At 47.9% G+C, this 16093-nt stretch overlaps 1 protein-coding gene across 4 annotated transcripts in view; it reads left to right on the top strand.

The window, feature by feature from the left end:
* GABRA3 (gamma-aminobutyric acid type A receptor subunit alpha3) overlaps window positions 1–16093 on the top strand; it is a 95525-nt gene that overhangs the window by 55200 nt on the left and 24232 nt on the right. For all 4 annotated transcript variants that reach the window (XM_065689913.1, XM_065689915.1, XM_065689914.1 and 1 more), the window contains 2 exons: window positions 6727–6794; window positions 10164–10384. In XM_065689913.1, the coding sequence (XP_065545985.1) occupies window positions 6727–6794; window positions 10164–10384 (289 nt within the window). The remainder of the gene's footprint in view (window positions 1–6726; window positions 6795–10163; window positions 10385–16093) is intronic.

Below are 16093 nucleotides of genomic sequence, written 5' to 3'. Positions count from 1 at the left end.
AAGAAGAACATACGCATGCTGCTGTCCACTTTTGGGCAAGATGCCTAAGGCTGAACTTGTCAAACATGGGTGAATGTCTGTGATTTGAGACTTGGCTTTTGCTTTTGAACAAATAATCTCATATTAAAGGATCTGAGTTACTAAAAGACAAGCCAATACGTATTTTCACTTTGGAATGGGAGTTTGAAGAGGTTGGCTGTGACCTCTCTGTATGTTGTCTAAGATCCCCAAGTCAAAATCAATTGAGGAGAGAGAAGGGGTGGTGCTGAGACCTGCACTCCAGCTCTACTCTCCTTTTCACAGATGCTGGAGGAAATGCCAATACCTCCTTGGGTTTCTTCGCTGTCTCTGTTCCACAGCCTTCCTCTCCTGACCCATGCACAGCCTCTTCTCCCAGGATATTTGCTGTGAAAGCATCCCCGGTGCAGTAGGGATGTTTGTGGTCCTGACATTAGCAATAGCTCATGCTGCTTTCTTGGCATTTGGGTGGCAGGAGCTCCATCAGTCTATGTCCTTGGAGTCAGCTTTATCCCCTGGCTGGGCTGGGCAAGCCTACAAGGCATTAACTGCACTGCAGTGATGTTCACTGAAATGTTTCCTTCTATTCCTGAGCTCCCTAGCAAAAAATGCAAGAAAAGCATCATATGTGAGAGCCTTGATGGCCCCACGGCAGGAGAGCAGCAGTGAAGCTACGTCAGGGGGTTTTTGTGTATGGATGGTGATGTAGAAGATGATGTGTCTCCATTTCTGCAGCTCTTTCAAGGGAGGCTGTGGGGAGAGGCAAGGTAACCCGCTCCCTGCAGGCACCTACCCCTCTCCCAGTACCGGCATGGCAGTCCCAAGGGCAAAGTCACAGAGGGGCTACTGCATGCCACCCATCCAGAGACGTGCCCTTCATTCTTCAGTGCCTCTGTGCTCACTTAAAGGAGACACAGCTAAGCTCCCACTTCCCAAAAAAAGGGCAACACCGCAGGTTAAAAAGCCATCTGAGAAACCAAGGTAGGAACTTGGCAAGGTAGGGACCAAGGCAAAGGCAGCAGCCCTGGTGTGATGGAATTGAAGCTGTCAGAAAGGAGTGAACAGACGATGGAGTTTCTGGCTGCGGGCTGCGTTGTGCCGCCTCCAAAGGCAAAGGCTGCCTTGGATTGTGGTGCAGCTTGGCTCCAGTGGGCTCATGAGGCGTGTAGTAAAGGTCATGGAAACCTCTTTTGTTCCAGAGGCTAAAACTGGAAGGAAAATTAAGTCACCCCAGTGAAAGGCTGAGAAACCGAAGAATGAAACACCCAAAAAGCTTCCATTTACAGCAGCAAAAATTACCTTCTGCTGCTTATTAATAGGCACGGCTGGGATTTGGGAGAAGGCACGAGATGTCATTTGGTAGTAGGAACTAATTTCTTGTGTTTCCCTTCTCAGGGATGCTGAGTCAGCTGTAAAGCACCATCCTGTTCAGTGTATTTGCTTTATGTTCGGGAAAGAGCTATGCAGCATCCCTGCTCTCTTCACAGTGACACTACCCTCAGTGCAGGCTAGTGGGAGTCCTTCCCAAAGGATATTGTACATTTGATGGGACACTGGATTGGTCCTTGGAAAAGGATCACTGAAATAAGGGGATCTCATCAAATTGAGAAACCCTTGAGCTGAGGCTAAATGCGTTTGCAGTTTAGGAGGGTGTTAAGGGGTATTATCAATCTGTTAATGCACTTTTTAGTTTGGAGATAGGATATTGGGCTGGATGGAATCCCGAGCAGGTTATAGGGAGCTGTCCTGGGTTCAGCAGTAGCAGTCATTTTTCTCTTTCTCAGTAGCTGGTGCAGTGCTGTGGTTTTGACTTTCAGCCTGGGAACAGCGCTGATGACACCGATGGTTTCAGTTGCTGCTCAGTGATGTTTACTCTGACCAAGGACTTTTTGAGTCCCATGCTCTGTCAGGGAGGAGGCGAAGCTGGGAGGAAGCAGAGACAGGACACCTGACCCAAACTGACCAAAGAGGTATTCCATACCACAGCACGTCGTGCCCAGTACATACACTGCGGGCAGTTACCCAGAAGGGTTAGATCACTGCTGGGGTCGGGCTGGGTATCGGCTGGCGGGTGGTGAGCGGTTGTGTTCTCTTCCCTTGTTATTCCCCTTATCATTATTATCATTGGTGGTAGCAGCAGTGATTTGTGTTATATCTTAGTTACCGGACTGCTCTTACCTCAGCCTATGGGAGCCACATTCTTTCGATTCTGCTCCCCATCCCTCTGGGAGCGGGGAGAGGAAGTGGGGGGAGTGAGAGAGTGGCTACATGGCTGGGCTTAAACCACGACAGGAGCCCAGTGTGGAAACATCTACCTCTAGGAGCTGGCTTGGGGCAGATTGAGGGTTTGAACCCCTGGGTGCAGAAGAGCCTGCACAGCACTCTCCTCCTTTCTAGTCTCAGCCATGCCGCCACACATGCAAACACCAGTACAGATGGGCTCGTTGCCTCTGAGCAACCTCAGAACCCTGCACATCCCTGGGGCAGAGCTGGGGCACTGCCACAAGGAGCACAGACTCCAGGAGGTCCCCATCCCTTCCCTTATCCAGCTCATCTCCAAGATAGGGCTGTGCAGCCTTTCTGACGTCAGAGCAGCAGCCAGGAATCCCCTGCATGAAGCCGCAGTGGCTTTGCCCCTGTTTCAATAGTGCACATGGTTTGGGAGCCTCCAGCGCTCGGATGCAGGCACATCATTTGTGCCAGCTTGCGGCATAGCCTCTGGGAACCCCTGCCTGGGAAACGTGACTGTGTTCAGCACATCCGCAAACCTCAAGAGCTGAAACACGATCGGCCGAGTCGATTATATTACAGCTGAGATTCTTAAATAAACAGCACTTGATGAGTGCAGCGGGATGTTTGATAAGAGCCTCCTCAGCCCCCTGTGCCCCCCGCCTCTCATAATCACTTGTAGAGGCAGCCCTACCATCCGCAGCTGGTGAGGGGAGAGGCAGTGAGGCAGTGTGATTTGTATTCCAGCTCTGCTAATGCTCCTAGTGCTTCCAAGAAGCAAGTAAAAATAGCACTCCGTCATTGTGTAAATAATAGCTATCTCCTCACGGGCGCAGGGAGTCATGAGCACTTAAAGGGAGATTGCAGGAAGAGGGGATGTCTGCCTTGAGCCAGGGCCAGGAAGATGGGACATGGGGACTTGGAGTAGGGAGGGGAGGATGAAATGGAAACTCTGAAGCACCTCAGCAGCAACAACTGCTGCTTTACACCTTCTGCATGCACAAGTGAAGCAATTGATGCTGCTGGTGTGGGATCCTGGTGGCAGGATCTGCCCTCTGCAGAGCTAATAGGGATGTTTATCACCTGCTCCAGCAGCTAGATCTGGCATCGCGAATTGTTGGAGGAGAGGGGTAGCTTTTAAAGCGCGGGCAGGTGTAGGGAGTGCCATGGTAACACTGTGGGAAGGGATGTTACAGCTTTTGTTGTACATTTGCATTGCAGATCTGCCCAGCTGTGGGGGATTTCTGCAGGCAGGAGCAAGGCAGCATTGCCTGGCAGGGACTGGGCTTTGGCCTGTGTTGGGGGAGTGGTGGCTGTGACTGACCTGCAGCACCTTGTTCCTGCTCACACACTTGCTCCAGATGGTTTTAGAAAGAAAGCTGTGCTGAAGCTTGGCGATAAACTGAGCCTATAAATGGGAAAAGGGAATGAGCCTCAGACAAATGGCTTGGGAACACGGCATGCCCTTCGGGTCTCTAAATTCTGCCCATGTTTAAACACTGAACCTGAAAATCTCTTGTTTTGTGACAGTCTCCAGGTGGCAGCAACTTGGGGCGCTGTGAGACTCAACAATGCACCATTCCCTGTGGCAGCCAGAGGTGGGCTCTGGTCCTTGCTCCACTCCAGCTTCCCACCTGAACCAAGTCTCTCCTGTTTTTGTTTCCTCACTTATAAAACAGGATTGGCGGCATCTGCCTGCCACCGCAGCAGGCTCGAATGCTCAACTCACTTGTGCATGTAAAAAAACTTTGAGTCACAGAGAAGGATGATGCTAGGAGAAGAAAATGACATTTAATGTTCCTCAGCAGGTCTAGGGAAAGTGCCTGATCCTCTACTGTACAGTCCGTAACCATTAAATCTTTAGTGAGAACTGGGCAAGACAACAAAGCTGCAGTGAGAGCGGCTGTGGATGGAGAAGGATGAGCATTTTGCTGCCATGTCTGTGAGCAGAGGCAGGAGATGCTCCTCTCTACCTTGCTCTTGCTGCAGTAGATGCAGTTTCTTCTTGTTTAGGCTCCGGGTGTGTAGGTGTGAGGGTAAGGAGAGGGGAGGCTGGCTGGGGAGCTCCTGATTTCTCTGGAGGAGATCACCTCACTAATACAGAGCTGATGAGCTCGGGCAGAGCTGCAAGCAGTGCAGATGCTCTTTGGCTGTAGGATCACAAAGGAAGCACATCTCTGAGGCTGGAGCTTGTTCTGTTCTGCTGGTGTTTTACTTATCTCTGGATTTCCCAGCTCTGCTGAAATCTCTACTTGCGCAGCAACGATTGAATTTCAGAAATCCCAACTCAATCCTGCCCTTAGCAGCACATATTAATAGGGAAAGTTCAGTCTGCCTTTTGCCATGAAAGGTCCTTCAAAAGGGTCCCACCAAGTTCAGCGGGTTTGCATGACTTGGCCCAGGGGGTACATCTGCAGCCTGGAAATGAGGATCCTCTTCACACCTGGGCTGTAATTAGTAAATTAATGGCCTATCTTTGATTGGATTTGCCAGTTGATTGAAGCGGTGGTAAAGGGTCTCTCAAGCTCTGTGACAGCAGGATATGGACATAAAGGCTCAGGTAAAGATAGCAGCATCCTATTAAAAGATGTCCAGAACTAGTTCTGCCTTTTTACCTCCTCATCATTTCCTGAATCCCTTCCCTTGGATCCCAAGGATCACACTGTAAAGCATGGGTCCTGTCGTGGATCCCTCTGCCCCCTAAGGTGCAGTGGTCAAATCATTATGCACCTTACAAGGACTGGCTTCACTGGCCATGGACAACCATGGATCCTCATCTGATAACCATGGCTGTAGATTATTATCTTGGGCAGACTGAATGCCAAGAAGGGAGGAGGGGAAGGGAGAGATAGTTTGTGTTTTCTCTAAAACATAATTAGCTTTCTCTCACTGCATGTGTTAGCAGAAAGAGCTTCGCTTCACTAAATGTTCTTGTCTGCTGTGTATCTCATTCGGGGACTTGTTTGGAGATGGAGAGAATACTCCGAGTGTTTTAAGTCTTTCAGAAGTAACTAATTTTGTTCAGGATGATGTCTTGTCGGCTTCTGGGTGTTTCAGAAAGTGTACCGCATACATATTTCTCTTTAACCTCCTTTTTATCACATCAAGATGAGATCAAGGGTTACTTATATAGCACAGTAATATCAGCCAAAGGCTGCGTCAGAAGCTTTCCAGCCATAATAACTAAAGGCATGTATATGTATATTTTAGCCATTAAGGAGAAAACCCTGCCAGAATGCATTATCTTATTTTTGGATACAAAACTTTGAAGCACAAAACTAAGCTTCATACTACTGCAAAATAACTGTCAGGGGACAGACGGATTTCCTTAACTGAATTGAGCAACGGGCCATCCAGGCTACTGGCAAAGCTTCTGCAGTGGCTAATATGAGGTAATGTGCATAAACCATGAATTCTTTGGGGCTCTAAATTGGCTCTTTCATTGGGAAAGCAGCTCTGAGCCAGCTAATGCAATGCAGAAGGAACACAATGGCATGAACTATCCCTAAAGTGGTGAGGATTTATGGTAAAGTCAATGCACCTCATCCATCATTTCTTCAGTACAGCCTAGTGGGCAGAGTGTAGGAATCTGGCAACTTACTGTGCCTTGATTTCCCTGCAAAATGGGACAGCAGCAGAGATTTCAATTAGGAAACATGCCAAAATTGTAATGAAGTCAGGAACGAGAGCTGTATGTGCTGTTCAGCACACACGCTGGTGGCTCTGTTCTGCAAAGTACTTCAGTTTATCTTTACCTGAAGGCCTGTGGTTAAGGTTTCACCTGGGTTTTAGTGCTTGGGGTAGGACCTGGGGCTCTGGAGTTTGACTGGGGCAGGGAGGCTGCTGTTCAGCATCCAGGAGGGCAGCACATGCTGGGATGCAGGGGAGAGTGTGATGCAGGCGAGCAGCAGCTTTGCAAGAGCAGTCGCTCACCAGAGCAAGGCTTTTAGGAGAGCAGCAAGCACGACGGCAGTGAAAGGCAATCAGAATATTGATTCCTTTTACATACCGATAAGCCTGAAGCTGTAACAAACCCAGGGTTTCCTGAAACCACTGGTACATTGCTAGGCTGTTTATCAGGCTGGGAGACACAAAGGCATTTCAGATTAAAAGGCGTTTCAAAGCATCAGGGCTTACCTCTGTATTGAAAATGAGTGGCTCTGTACCATGTTATGTATCATGTAGACACATACAATTTGTAAATATGCATTGTCTGGCTGTGCAGGGCATATTCATCCTCAGTGTAAGCATGGAAGGGAGCAGAGCTACATCAGAGATTAATTTGCCCAATTAGGAGTGATAAAATTGGCCATTGTTCAGGGCACAGCAGAGAGCAGGATGCCAGCTTGCTGAGGGCTCACCAGAGAGGCGCCTGGCAGGAAAACCCGCCATGTAACACAACCAAACCCTTTCCTTGCACAAGGAAATTCAGTTTTCTAATTGCTTTTTTTCCCTCTTTTCTCTTGTTTTTTGTCCCAGACAGTGTAACTGAAGTCAAGACAGACATTTACGTGACGAGTTTCGGCCCTGTCTCAGACACGGATATGGTAGGTGCCACTGTCTGGTTGCCTCATGGGGGATGTTGGTTTCTCCTGCAGCATCAGCGGACATGTCCCATCCTCATCCATAGACAATCTTGGTCTTTCAGAACCCAACCTTGGAGGGTCAATGCCTTTGTAACACTCAAGCACACGTTGCAGTTTTGGGTCTTCTTCTTTCTTGCAAGTGCAACCTAATGAAATGGCGAGGTCTGCCCACACAACCAAGACCTGTGTGTAGCATGCACCACCCATTACATGCCTTGACAAACACCTACACTGTGGCTAGCTTTCCTTGACCTCACTGTGTAGAGGAAGGAGGGTGCTACCTGGGAAGAGGGGGAGATGTCAGGACCTGTGCTGTTTTGCTGGTGGTGCCTGAAGATCACCATCAAAGTGTCCTTCGTGCCTGAACTATAAGGGAGGCAAAAGAGAAAAAAAAAAAAGAAAAAGAGTGAATTGATTGCAATATTTTGACATGTTTGGGAAAATTATTAATGAAAAAGCCTGAGGTCTGAATTTAGGCTTGTATTCCCACAACAGTTTGTCTCCTAATTAAAACAGGACTGTGGAGCATAATTAATAGCGAGCTTTCTCAAGAGCGTTTCTTGCAGCTTACATTCCACATGCTGCATGCCCAGTCGCACAGAGCTGGCCATGCCTTCAGGACTAAGAGCCTCCTGCACATCCAGTCCCAGACATGACCTGGTGCTGGTATAGCCCAGCGCAGCTCTGGGCAGTCCTGGCCTTGCAGGAAGCATACTCTGGGAAAAGGAGCAGGCATTGCTCTCAGCAGCAGGGTCAGGAAAATGAACTGGATGATCTGCTTTGCAAAGACCACTCGCTCCAGAGTTAGAAGTTCGTGTCAGTGTAGCCAAGAGCATTAATCTCATCTCAGTTCCCTCTCCATCTCGTTTGCTTTCCTACCGCAGCAGAGACCCATAATATATTCAGCAATCTTAGCCCTTGGGGAGTATCTGATAATTACTTCCAAGGTGGAGCGTATTTGATTAAGGGAGTGTGTATAATGAACTGTGAAGAAGAAATATGAGGTATTGAAGAGAGGAAGGTATTCTCTGCAATGTGATTTGACAAAATGAATTTGAAATCAGGAAGATAGTTAAAGAATAATAAATTATTTCCCCTTCGTGTGCTTTAGTTCCATGTATTTTACAAATGGATAGCAAATGTGTTTTAGCCTGCCATTCTGGTGCTACATACGTTCAGAAACATGAGAAAGATAAACGTTAGGAGGCATGGAGAGAGCCTGCTCTTCTTCAGTGGTTCCTTTCATCTGGGAAGTGGGGAAGTTCCTCCTTCCCTGCTCTCCTCTGCCCGGTGATCCTGCTCCCGTCCCTCCCACAGCCATTACTCACTGTGATGGAAAGCCGCTCCTGCACATCCTGATGCAGACAGAGACTGTAATTATGATGATGGAGGAGAGGCAGGTAAAGCTGCTGTGGAGAGCAGAGGAGAGCAGCTGGTTTTGAAGCATAGAGGAGGACGTGTAGACCTTCTCCCTGAGACGCTCCAAGCGACTTCTAATCTCTCTTTCAGTTTGGTTTGAAAAACAGAGCCTGGTAGGACTTGACACATACCTGAATCTTTGGTACTGAGCTCTTGTAGCTTTGCCTCAGCCCACAGAAAATTGAAAGGAAGAAACCAAGTTCAAGGGAGTTTTATACTTTGGTGCATGGACTCTGGAGACAGACTGGGTCTTGATGTTTCTGATCACTTCTATAAGGTGGAGAAGAGCATAAAGTAGAACAAAATGTGCTTCTTGGAAGGGGTAACTTTGGAATGATGCTCTCATGGAAAGAAATATAGAAAAGAGAAGAAGAATCTGAACACAATTTCTTATTTCTCAGGGAAAAATTCCTTTGCATAAAAGAAGGAAAACAGACCCTGGGAAGTTGTTAAGAAAGTTTGCTTCTTTGTTTGTTTCTTTAATTGGAACAGGGAGTTAAGAATAAGTTGGCTTTTCTGATAAAGACCTTTCCCAAACCTACTTCCTGAGGCTGCACACAAGCTCATTCCTTTGGTTTCATTCCTTTACTGAGCTTAAAACCACAAAGTGAAGATCACTTCCATGAAGGGCAGAATACCTTATCTAGGGCAGAGCCTGTGGGAATGGAGGATCTTCTCTTTCCTTCTCCCAGCCAGGCTTCAGAAACTTCACATTTGAGCAGCAGTGGCTCTGTGGCCTGGGAGCGGGGATGAATTTCTTCACCAAGATGCTTTCATTCAGCTGCCATCTGCTGCAAAACCTGTAGGAATTCCTCTGACCTGTAGGAAACTGATGCGCAGCTGCTTTTAAATGCTGCTGAGAAGAGCTGCAGGAAAGAAATCACTCACAATGATAAGTTTAGTTGGTCCTGCAGCCTCCAGGAACCCGTAAATAAAGACTATGAGTCTGCAACGGCAGGGGAAGAACAGCTGGGACACACAGATCGGCTGAAACTCCCATCTCTCCCTGAAAGCCTCATGAGCTAATGAGCTCCTTCATTAGCCAGAGGAGGTGTGTGCTGCAGAGGTGAGCAGTGCTGCAGCCCATGCTGGCAGGCGAAGACTTTCCTTCAAGTGACATGAAACCTCAAAGGGCACTGAATGGCTCATAGGGAACAGCAGCTCCTTATGCCAGGCACTGGGCAGATGGGTTTCATTTTGCCCTGGGGTGGCTGTGGAGCTGGTAGTGCCTTTGCTGCTTGGTCAAGTGGATGCTGAGGCTGCGTGCACTGGGCAAGGGGCTGGCCTTGGCCACATCTCAATGAGATGACTTCCAGTTGCCCCGGCTGGAATTTGGCCTGGGAAATGGGTTTCTACACCAGCTGAAAAAAAAAAAAAGAAAAAAAGAAAAAAAGGAGGAAAAGGAAAAAGAAAATAAATAAGAGGGGAAAAAATAAGGGGGGGGGGGGGAAAGCCACAAGATCTTGTAGTGCAAGTTTGTCAGGTCCTTCATTCGCTGCTTTTCTAGAGGTGGTCTGGGGACCAAAATAACATGAAGACTGTGTCATGACACTTCCTCCCCTGAAACATCTGAATAAAGGTGGTGATGCATCAGGGCTACCCCAGGACTGACTATTGGCCAGTGGAGGATGTATTGCCGCTTGTCTGCTGTGGTCAGAAACACTGAAACACAAATGTAAGTCATTATACAAAGTGTGGTAAAGGTCCTCTTTTCTCCACAGATTTCTCCACTACCACTAATCACTACTTACTGCATCACACTTCATTTCGACCAGAGTGTGCTAAAACACAGTGTCAATGACCAAACACAAGCTCAGTGACCAAAGAGATGTGTCATTTCTTGAAGCAGCTTCTTTACAACAAAGAGCTGAATGAAACAAGACTTCTTTTTCCTCTCTTTTCTCCACAAAGGAATACACTATTGATGTCTTTTTCCGGCAGTCCTGGAGAGATGAAAGGCTGAAGTTTGATGGTCCCATGAAAATACTTCCCTTGAACAACCTGCTGGCCAGTAAGATCTGGACTCCTGATACCTTCTTCCATAACGGGAAGAAATCTGTTGCTCATAACATGACAACACCCAACAAGCTGCTGCGCCTGGTGGACAACGGCACCCTCCTGTACACCATGAGGTAAGTTTGCATCTCCCGGGCCAGGGTCTTCTCGATCCATATGCACATGCAGGCAAGGATGGGACCTCAGGGTCCCATCCTCAGGGTCCCTCCTGCATTACAGCAGGGCTTGTGCAGACTTCCACTGAATCTGTTAACACACTTAAGTCTCATGCTGCTGCTTTGCTGGCTATCCTTGCTTCCTACTGACATAGCATCACTGATCCTCAGCTTGTTTTTACAGGTAGCTTTTTCCTCATTTTTCATGTTGTTTTTTCTCTTTTATGTGATGAGGTAGAAGTGTTGGGATCCATAGTTTGTGGAGTTGGTGCACCACCCAGTTTATTTTTGTTCTTGAGCTCTGATGAGATATGAAGTCAGGTTTCCAGTACTGGTAAGGGAACATTAAGATGGGAGAATTTGTTATTCTCCAGCAGCTAAATTTGTTCAGCATGTTACACCAGAGCTATCTGAAACATCTAATGAGACCAAGCTTGCTTGTTTGAACAATGAGGGGGGGGCGTGTTTCCTGTTTCATGGAATCAAAAATCCAAATCTGTGTAATGAATGCACATCATCATTAGGAAAAAATCACTGAGCATTCAGTGGGAACCCTGAACATGAGGTTGCCTTGCAGCATGAGACCCCAGGCAGTGATAGAGCCTGTGCAGCCCCACTGTGAGCTCCAGCAACTGGGGCATTCCTTCTAAAACACGAGCCACTTGGGGAACCATGCTTGGGCGGTCATCTTGTCTAGATTTCTCACAAGCAGCCCTAGTACATACATCTACCACTAAGCTGCAATAGATGGAGAACATTAAGAGAAATGCCTTTGGGTTAATTGTATGTTTGTTCTGCAACTATTCAGATACTCCTGTATGCTTGTAAAGTCTTCACCCATGTAAATACTGTTTGCCACCTGGGGTTGATGCACTAATTTGCCTTCCAAGGTAAATGGGCTTATAAATGAAACAGCAAGCTGCTCATAGATGCACAAGAAAGGTACAGAGTTGGTTTTGGGAAGGTGTAAAGCTTTATTTTCATAAATTATTTTCTCTGCCGCTATCTTCAAGCTGATCTTACTAATAACAGGCTTCACTATGGATTCTGTGTGCTGAGATGCTGCACTTTCACCTCTGTTTTTGGAGGACCAGGCAGAATTTCATCTCTTCATAGTTAAGCTGGCTGTGAATCTATATAGCATCAGCAAGTTTTACAGCCTACATTGATAAACAGTGTTGTGCTTTTGTGCAGCAGTTCTCAAATATGAGCTAATCCCGCCAGTGCCCTGGGGGGTTAGGTCTCCACACGTCAGTGATCTCACGTTACTGAGGCAGATGGGGTAAATGAAGGGAGAAGTCCAACTCGACCTTAGGACTTGGTTCTGCTCCCGGCTCTCTGACCTGCATGTGGATGACTAATACTCCCCCGTTTGTATCTTTGTCCGACTGTAAAGTATTATAGGAGCTACTGGCATAAAACTGCAAAAAAAAAAAAAAAAAAAAGGACTCAATTTCAGGGCTTTCACATCATTTCACTTCTTTATTCAGAAAACAGACATTAGCTTCAACAAGCTTTGTGTGACTGAGAAAGAATTGCATTTACTTCTCCGCTTAGGACTGGGCAGGTGCCAGGATGGCAGCAGCACCACAAGGCTCTTGGGAATGAGCTTCTTGAAGAAAATGGAGTCATGGATTTTTCAGATAAATGCAACTCATCCTTCAGTTTCACTGTCTCCCAGAGAAGGGGGGGATGAAGGAGAATCTGAGCTCCCTTTGCAGGTCCCCTTTAAATCCATTTCTAAGGCTTTGTAAGAAATGAAAAGCCCACTCAGACATACCCAAGGGCTGAGGATTGGATATGAGGCCTTTTGTCATGTATGGCACAGTACCAGGAGCTGTAATGCATGGAGATCTGCTCCTTACCCAGCACAGGCTACTGCTGTGCAGATGTGTGTGAAGATCTGAGCAGTATTGGACCGGCCTGATGTATGGAGCTGTGGTTAGGGGTGGCCAGGTGATCATCTGGAAAGCACTGCGCATTGCACAGGGCAGTGTGTTGGGGTAAAGCAAGGCTCCTCTGCGTTTACAGTTCAACACATCCGGGATATCTGTCCTGGTACATCTGATATTTGCCCTTCTCTCAGCTGCTGATGTAAATGCCTGCCTAGGGTCACAAAGGGTCTTTTAATGGGGTGCAAAGAGGAAGATGCAAGGGCACAGACTGCATCATCCAGGACTGTGCCTCAGGCTGAGGCTCAAAGACTATGTCCTACCTGGCTCTGCCACTCCTAGGCACTCACACCTCAATTCCCCTGCTAAGCGATGATGATGACAGAATCACCCTTGCTTGTTAAGTGCTTTGAAACCTCCTCCCAGGAAAGGGCTGAGGGGAGACTCATGTCTTATGTCCAAGTGGCACATTCGCCATTCTCCCCCACACCCAGGGACATCTCGTGTCCTTCCCAAAGGAAGGAGCAGGAGCATGAAGCCAGTCTCAGCCCCACAGAGCTGACATCCAGAAAAGTGCAAATCCCAAGGAGGCACAGTCTGTTCTGCTGACTAGGGAGTGAGTTTGGACTGCGCCAGATTTCCCCTGCGTTGACAAAGCTGCCCAGGTGATGCTCTGCAGGCTCAGTCTAGACTGGTACATTGCCATGCAGTTTGACTCCTGAGACACATCCTTCTCCTTTACCTTGTACCAGCCAATATCCTTGAGGGATCAGTTCTGCTGATGTGCAATTAGAGGCATGTCTCTTCCTATTTATCCTGCTGTGAAAGCCAACTTCTCTTAGTCAAGGCTTACATTTATAGATGAAGTTGCTCTGGTGGAACAGCAACTCTGACGCATGCATCCAGCAGAATTACACCTGTGTGACAATATTTATAGCTCCCAGAGAGAGCCTCTTTATCACTGACCTGAGCTTCAAGGAGTCACACACCAGCTGTAGCGGAGCATCCAGAGATTTCCTTTAGTCACGGCAGGGACTGGTGCAACATCAGGGTGCAAGCATCTGATCACTGGCTCTGGCACTGGCAGCTGGGTAACAAGATGGCCTTTGTGACCGCAGCACGGAATTACATTGCTCTATTCCCATCCTTCTGACTGCCGAGGAATGAACAGGATTACCGATCCCTCTGCTTCTTCCCTGCTGTTCCAGCTGCCTTAGAGAGGATGGGCAGCATAGTGTTATCATCTAGCCCTGCCACTGCAGTCTTGTTTGTGGAGCTCAAACAAGACCCAAGTAGTTCCCAAAAGCCCAGCTAGGGCATCAAGGATCTGGTGTCATACCTGAGTACAACAAACTGGGAACTGTGTTTGGATTTACATAACATACAGACAAAAAACTCAGTTGCTGCAGCGATCTCTGGATGTACTCTCTGGCTCCAATTGTGTGGGGCACATAGATAATGTTCTGGTTCTTCCTGGCCTTGAAGCATATGGAAATAGTGAAAGGCTAATGCTATGCTGATGAGATTCAACTCTGTGAATCCAGGCTTTTAAGAGCTCTCCTGCTCTTCACAGGCACGGTCAGAGTGGCATGTTGAGGATTGGTAGTTATTGTCAGGGCAGTTCCAGGACAATATGTGCTCAAGTTATACCCTTGAAGGATGTTTTCTCTAACTGTCAGGCTGACACATGCAGCTGCATACCCAAAGGCTTTGCCTCAGGAACCCGTATGGCTAAAGACAACGTGAAGTCCTTAGCAGCAGTGCAGGAGCACTCTGGGAGGAGGGTGGGTGAACCCCTGGGTGAGGCAGAGCAGGGAGGAAAGCTGAGGCACCCGGGACACGTGCGGTCCTTCTGGGGCTGTTGAACCCCAGATAAAGTTCCCAGGCTGCTTTTTGAAACCAGTTTCACAGTGTGTCTCCCGGCAAAGGCTTTGAGTTGTCCTTTCAGTCTTTAACCCCAGGCAACTTGTGAGAGGTGTAAGCTGGAGCTTGCAGAGTTCTTCCACACGATGGAGGTACAACCATCATTCTCCTTTCTGCCAGAGCAGCAGCTGGGACACCCCAGCACTAGCTCCTCTGGGTAGAACGGACTGGCAGCTATTTGGCTGCATCCCACACCAGGTCTGATCCTAGACAACAGACCTAAGCAGACCAAAACTAAACTGCTAAACATGCAAGCGTATGAATAGGCAAGATGAAATTTGCACAAGCTGCTTTTCCCTGTCTTACAGGTTCCAGAGTGGATTCAAAGACAGAAATGCTCTGTGTTTCCAGACTTGCTTTTGTGCAGGCAGACTTTTGTAAGGAAATTGTCCCAGGAGGGAGAAATCTTCAGAGATCACCTTATCTCACTGTGTTTCTGCCATCATGGGCTGAAATCTCCAGGGACTGGGGGAGGATGCAAACTGAATTCAGTGCTTTCAGATCCAGCAGAAGGATCCTAGAAGCAATTTGGCTTTCAAGCTCAAACCCCAGCAATTAAACCTAACCTAGATTCATACAGCCTAAACCATAAACACTATCTGGCCTGACTGTGGCTATTAATGGATCTCCTAGAGAAGAAGTCAGGACAAAACTCAAGCAATATCCCTGGCATAAACAAAGCCGGTTCTGCTGTGCAGGGTGCTGTCATGTTTCTGTACCACACAGACACCAAGGGATTATTACATTTGCGTCCCAGAAATTGGACTGAGACTCTCGCTCATCCTGCAGCACAACGCAGGTAACGGCAGGGCCTCTAATGACACATCAAAGGCTTCGCTAAGCTCCTGGTAACCATGAGAACGAAGCTGAAGTGGTTTGTTGTACCGTCAGCCCTGGGAGAGGTATGTTTAGCCTGATTCACGCTTCTTGCCATTGTGTTGAGCAGTTCAAAGGACTTCCTGTGACTTAAAAGAGAAAAACACGGTTTCTCTCCTGGATGTTCCACTTTTGGTGCCATTGTGCCAGCAGAGTGAAGAGAAAACAGGAGGAGCTGGGGTTTGATTTCAAGAGAGTTCTACAGAAGTTATTGCTAGCACCTGGGACAGATGAGCCAAAGGATACAACAGTGGATCGTATGATTGCTGGCAGCTTGGCTATTTCGCACATGCTCTTTTAGGCTTTATAATGATGTTTCAGGGCTCAGATGCATGGACCTGAACGGGTCATCTGAGCAATGAAACAAGCCCGTGTGGCTGTCTGGCCATAAAGCTCCCTTGCCCAGGGTAAGGAGTAAAGGTGAGAATTTCTGCAACAGGCTCTTTACCCCGGTGCTGCAGGGGCAGTGGCAATTGTCTAGAAAGTGAGGTACATTCCTCTTGGTTTGACATTTTGATGTTTCATTAGGGAAATCATACGGTGCTGAGGAGTCCTTCACCAGCAGCAGGAGGTGACGATGAAGGCCAGAGGTGGGGGGGGTACAGAAGGGGATGTGGGTGCTCTCCTGAGTGGTGATTGATTCCACAGCTCACTTAAATATCTGCTAATTAGAGCCAGCACACTCTGGCATGCACAGGGGCAAAGCAGAGAGGTTTCAGGCAAGGGAGAAGAGCTGGGAGGGGGAATGCCTGTATTGCCTTCCGTCTTTGGCTGGGAAGCCAGCTCCCTTCATGCGTTACCTGTGAGCATGATGACTTCTGACTGGCTGAAGTTGCAGGGACTTCATGGGTCTGACTTTGTTCCGCAAGCCCAGTAGCACTGTGGCTTCCTAAATGAACAACCTGCCTGCCCTCGGCAACTTGGAGACCACCAGGAAAAGCAGGCCATGCTCCCTGGAAGCCCTTTCCCTCTGCTTTCC

This window comes from Lathamus discolor, chromosome 9, assembly GCF_037157495.1.
Source record: "Lathamus discolor isolate bLatDis1 chromosome 9, bLatDis1.hap1, whole genome shotgun sequence".
Lineage (NCBI taxonomy): Eukaryota > Metazoa > Chordata > Aves > Psittaciformes > Psittacidae > Lathamus > Lathamus discolor.
This window is presented reverse-complemented; position numbering and strand designations above follow the sequence as displayed.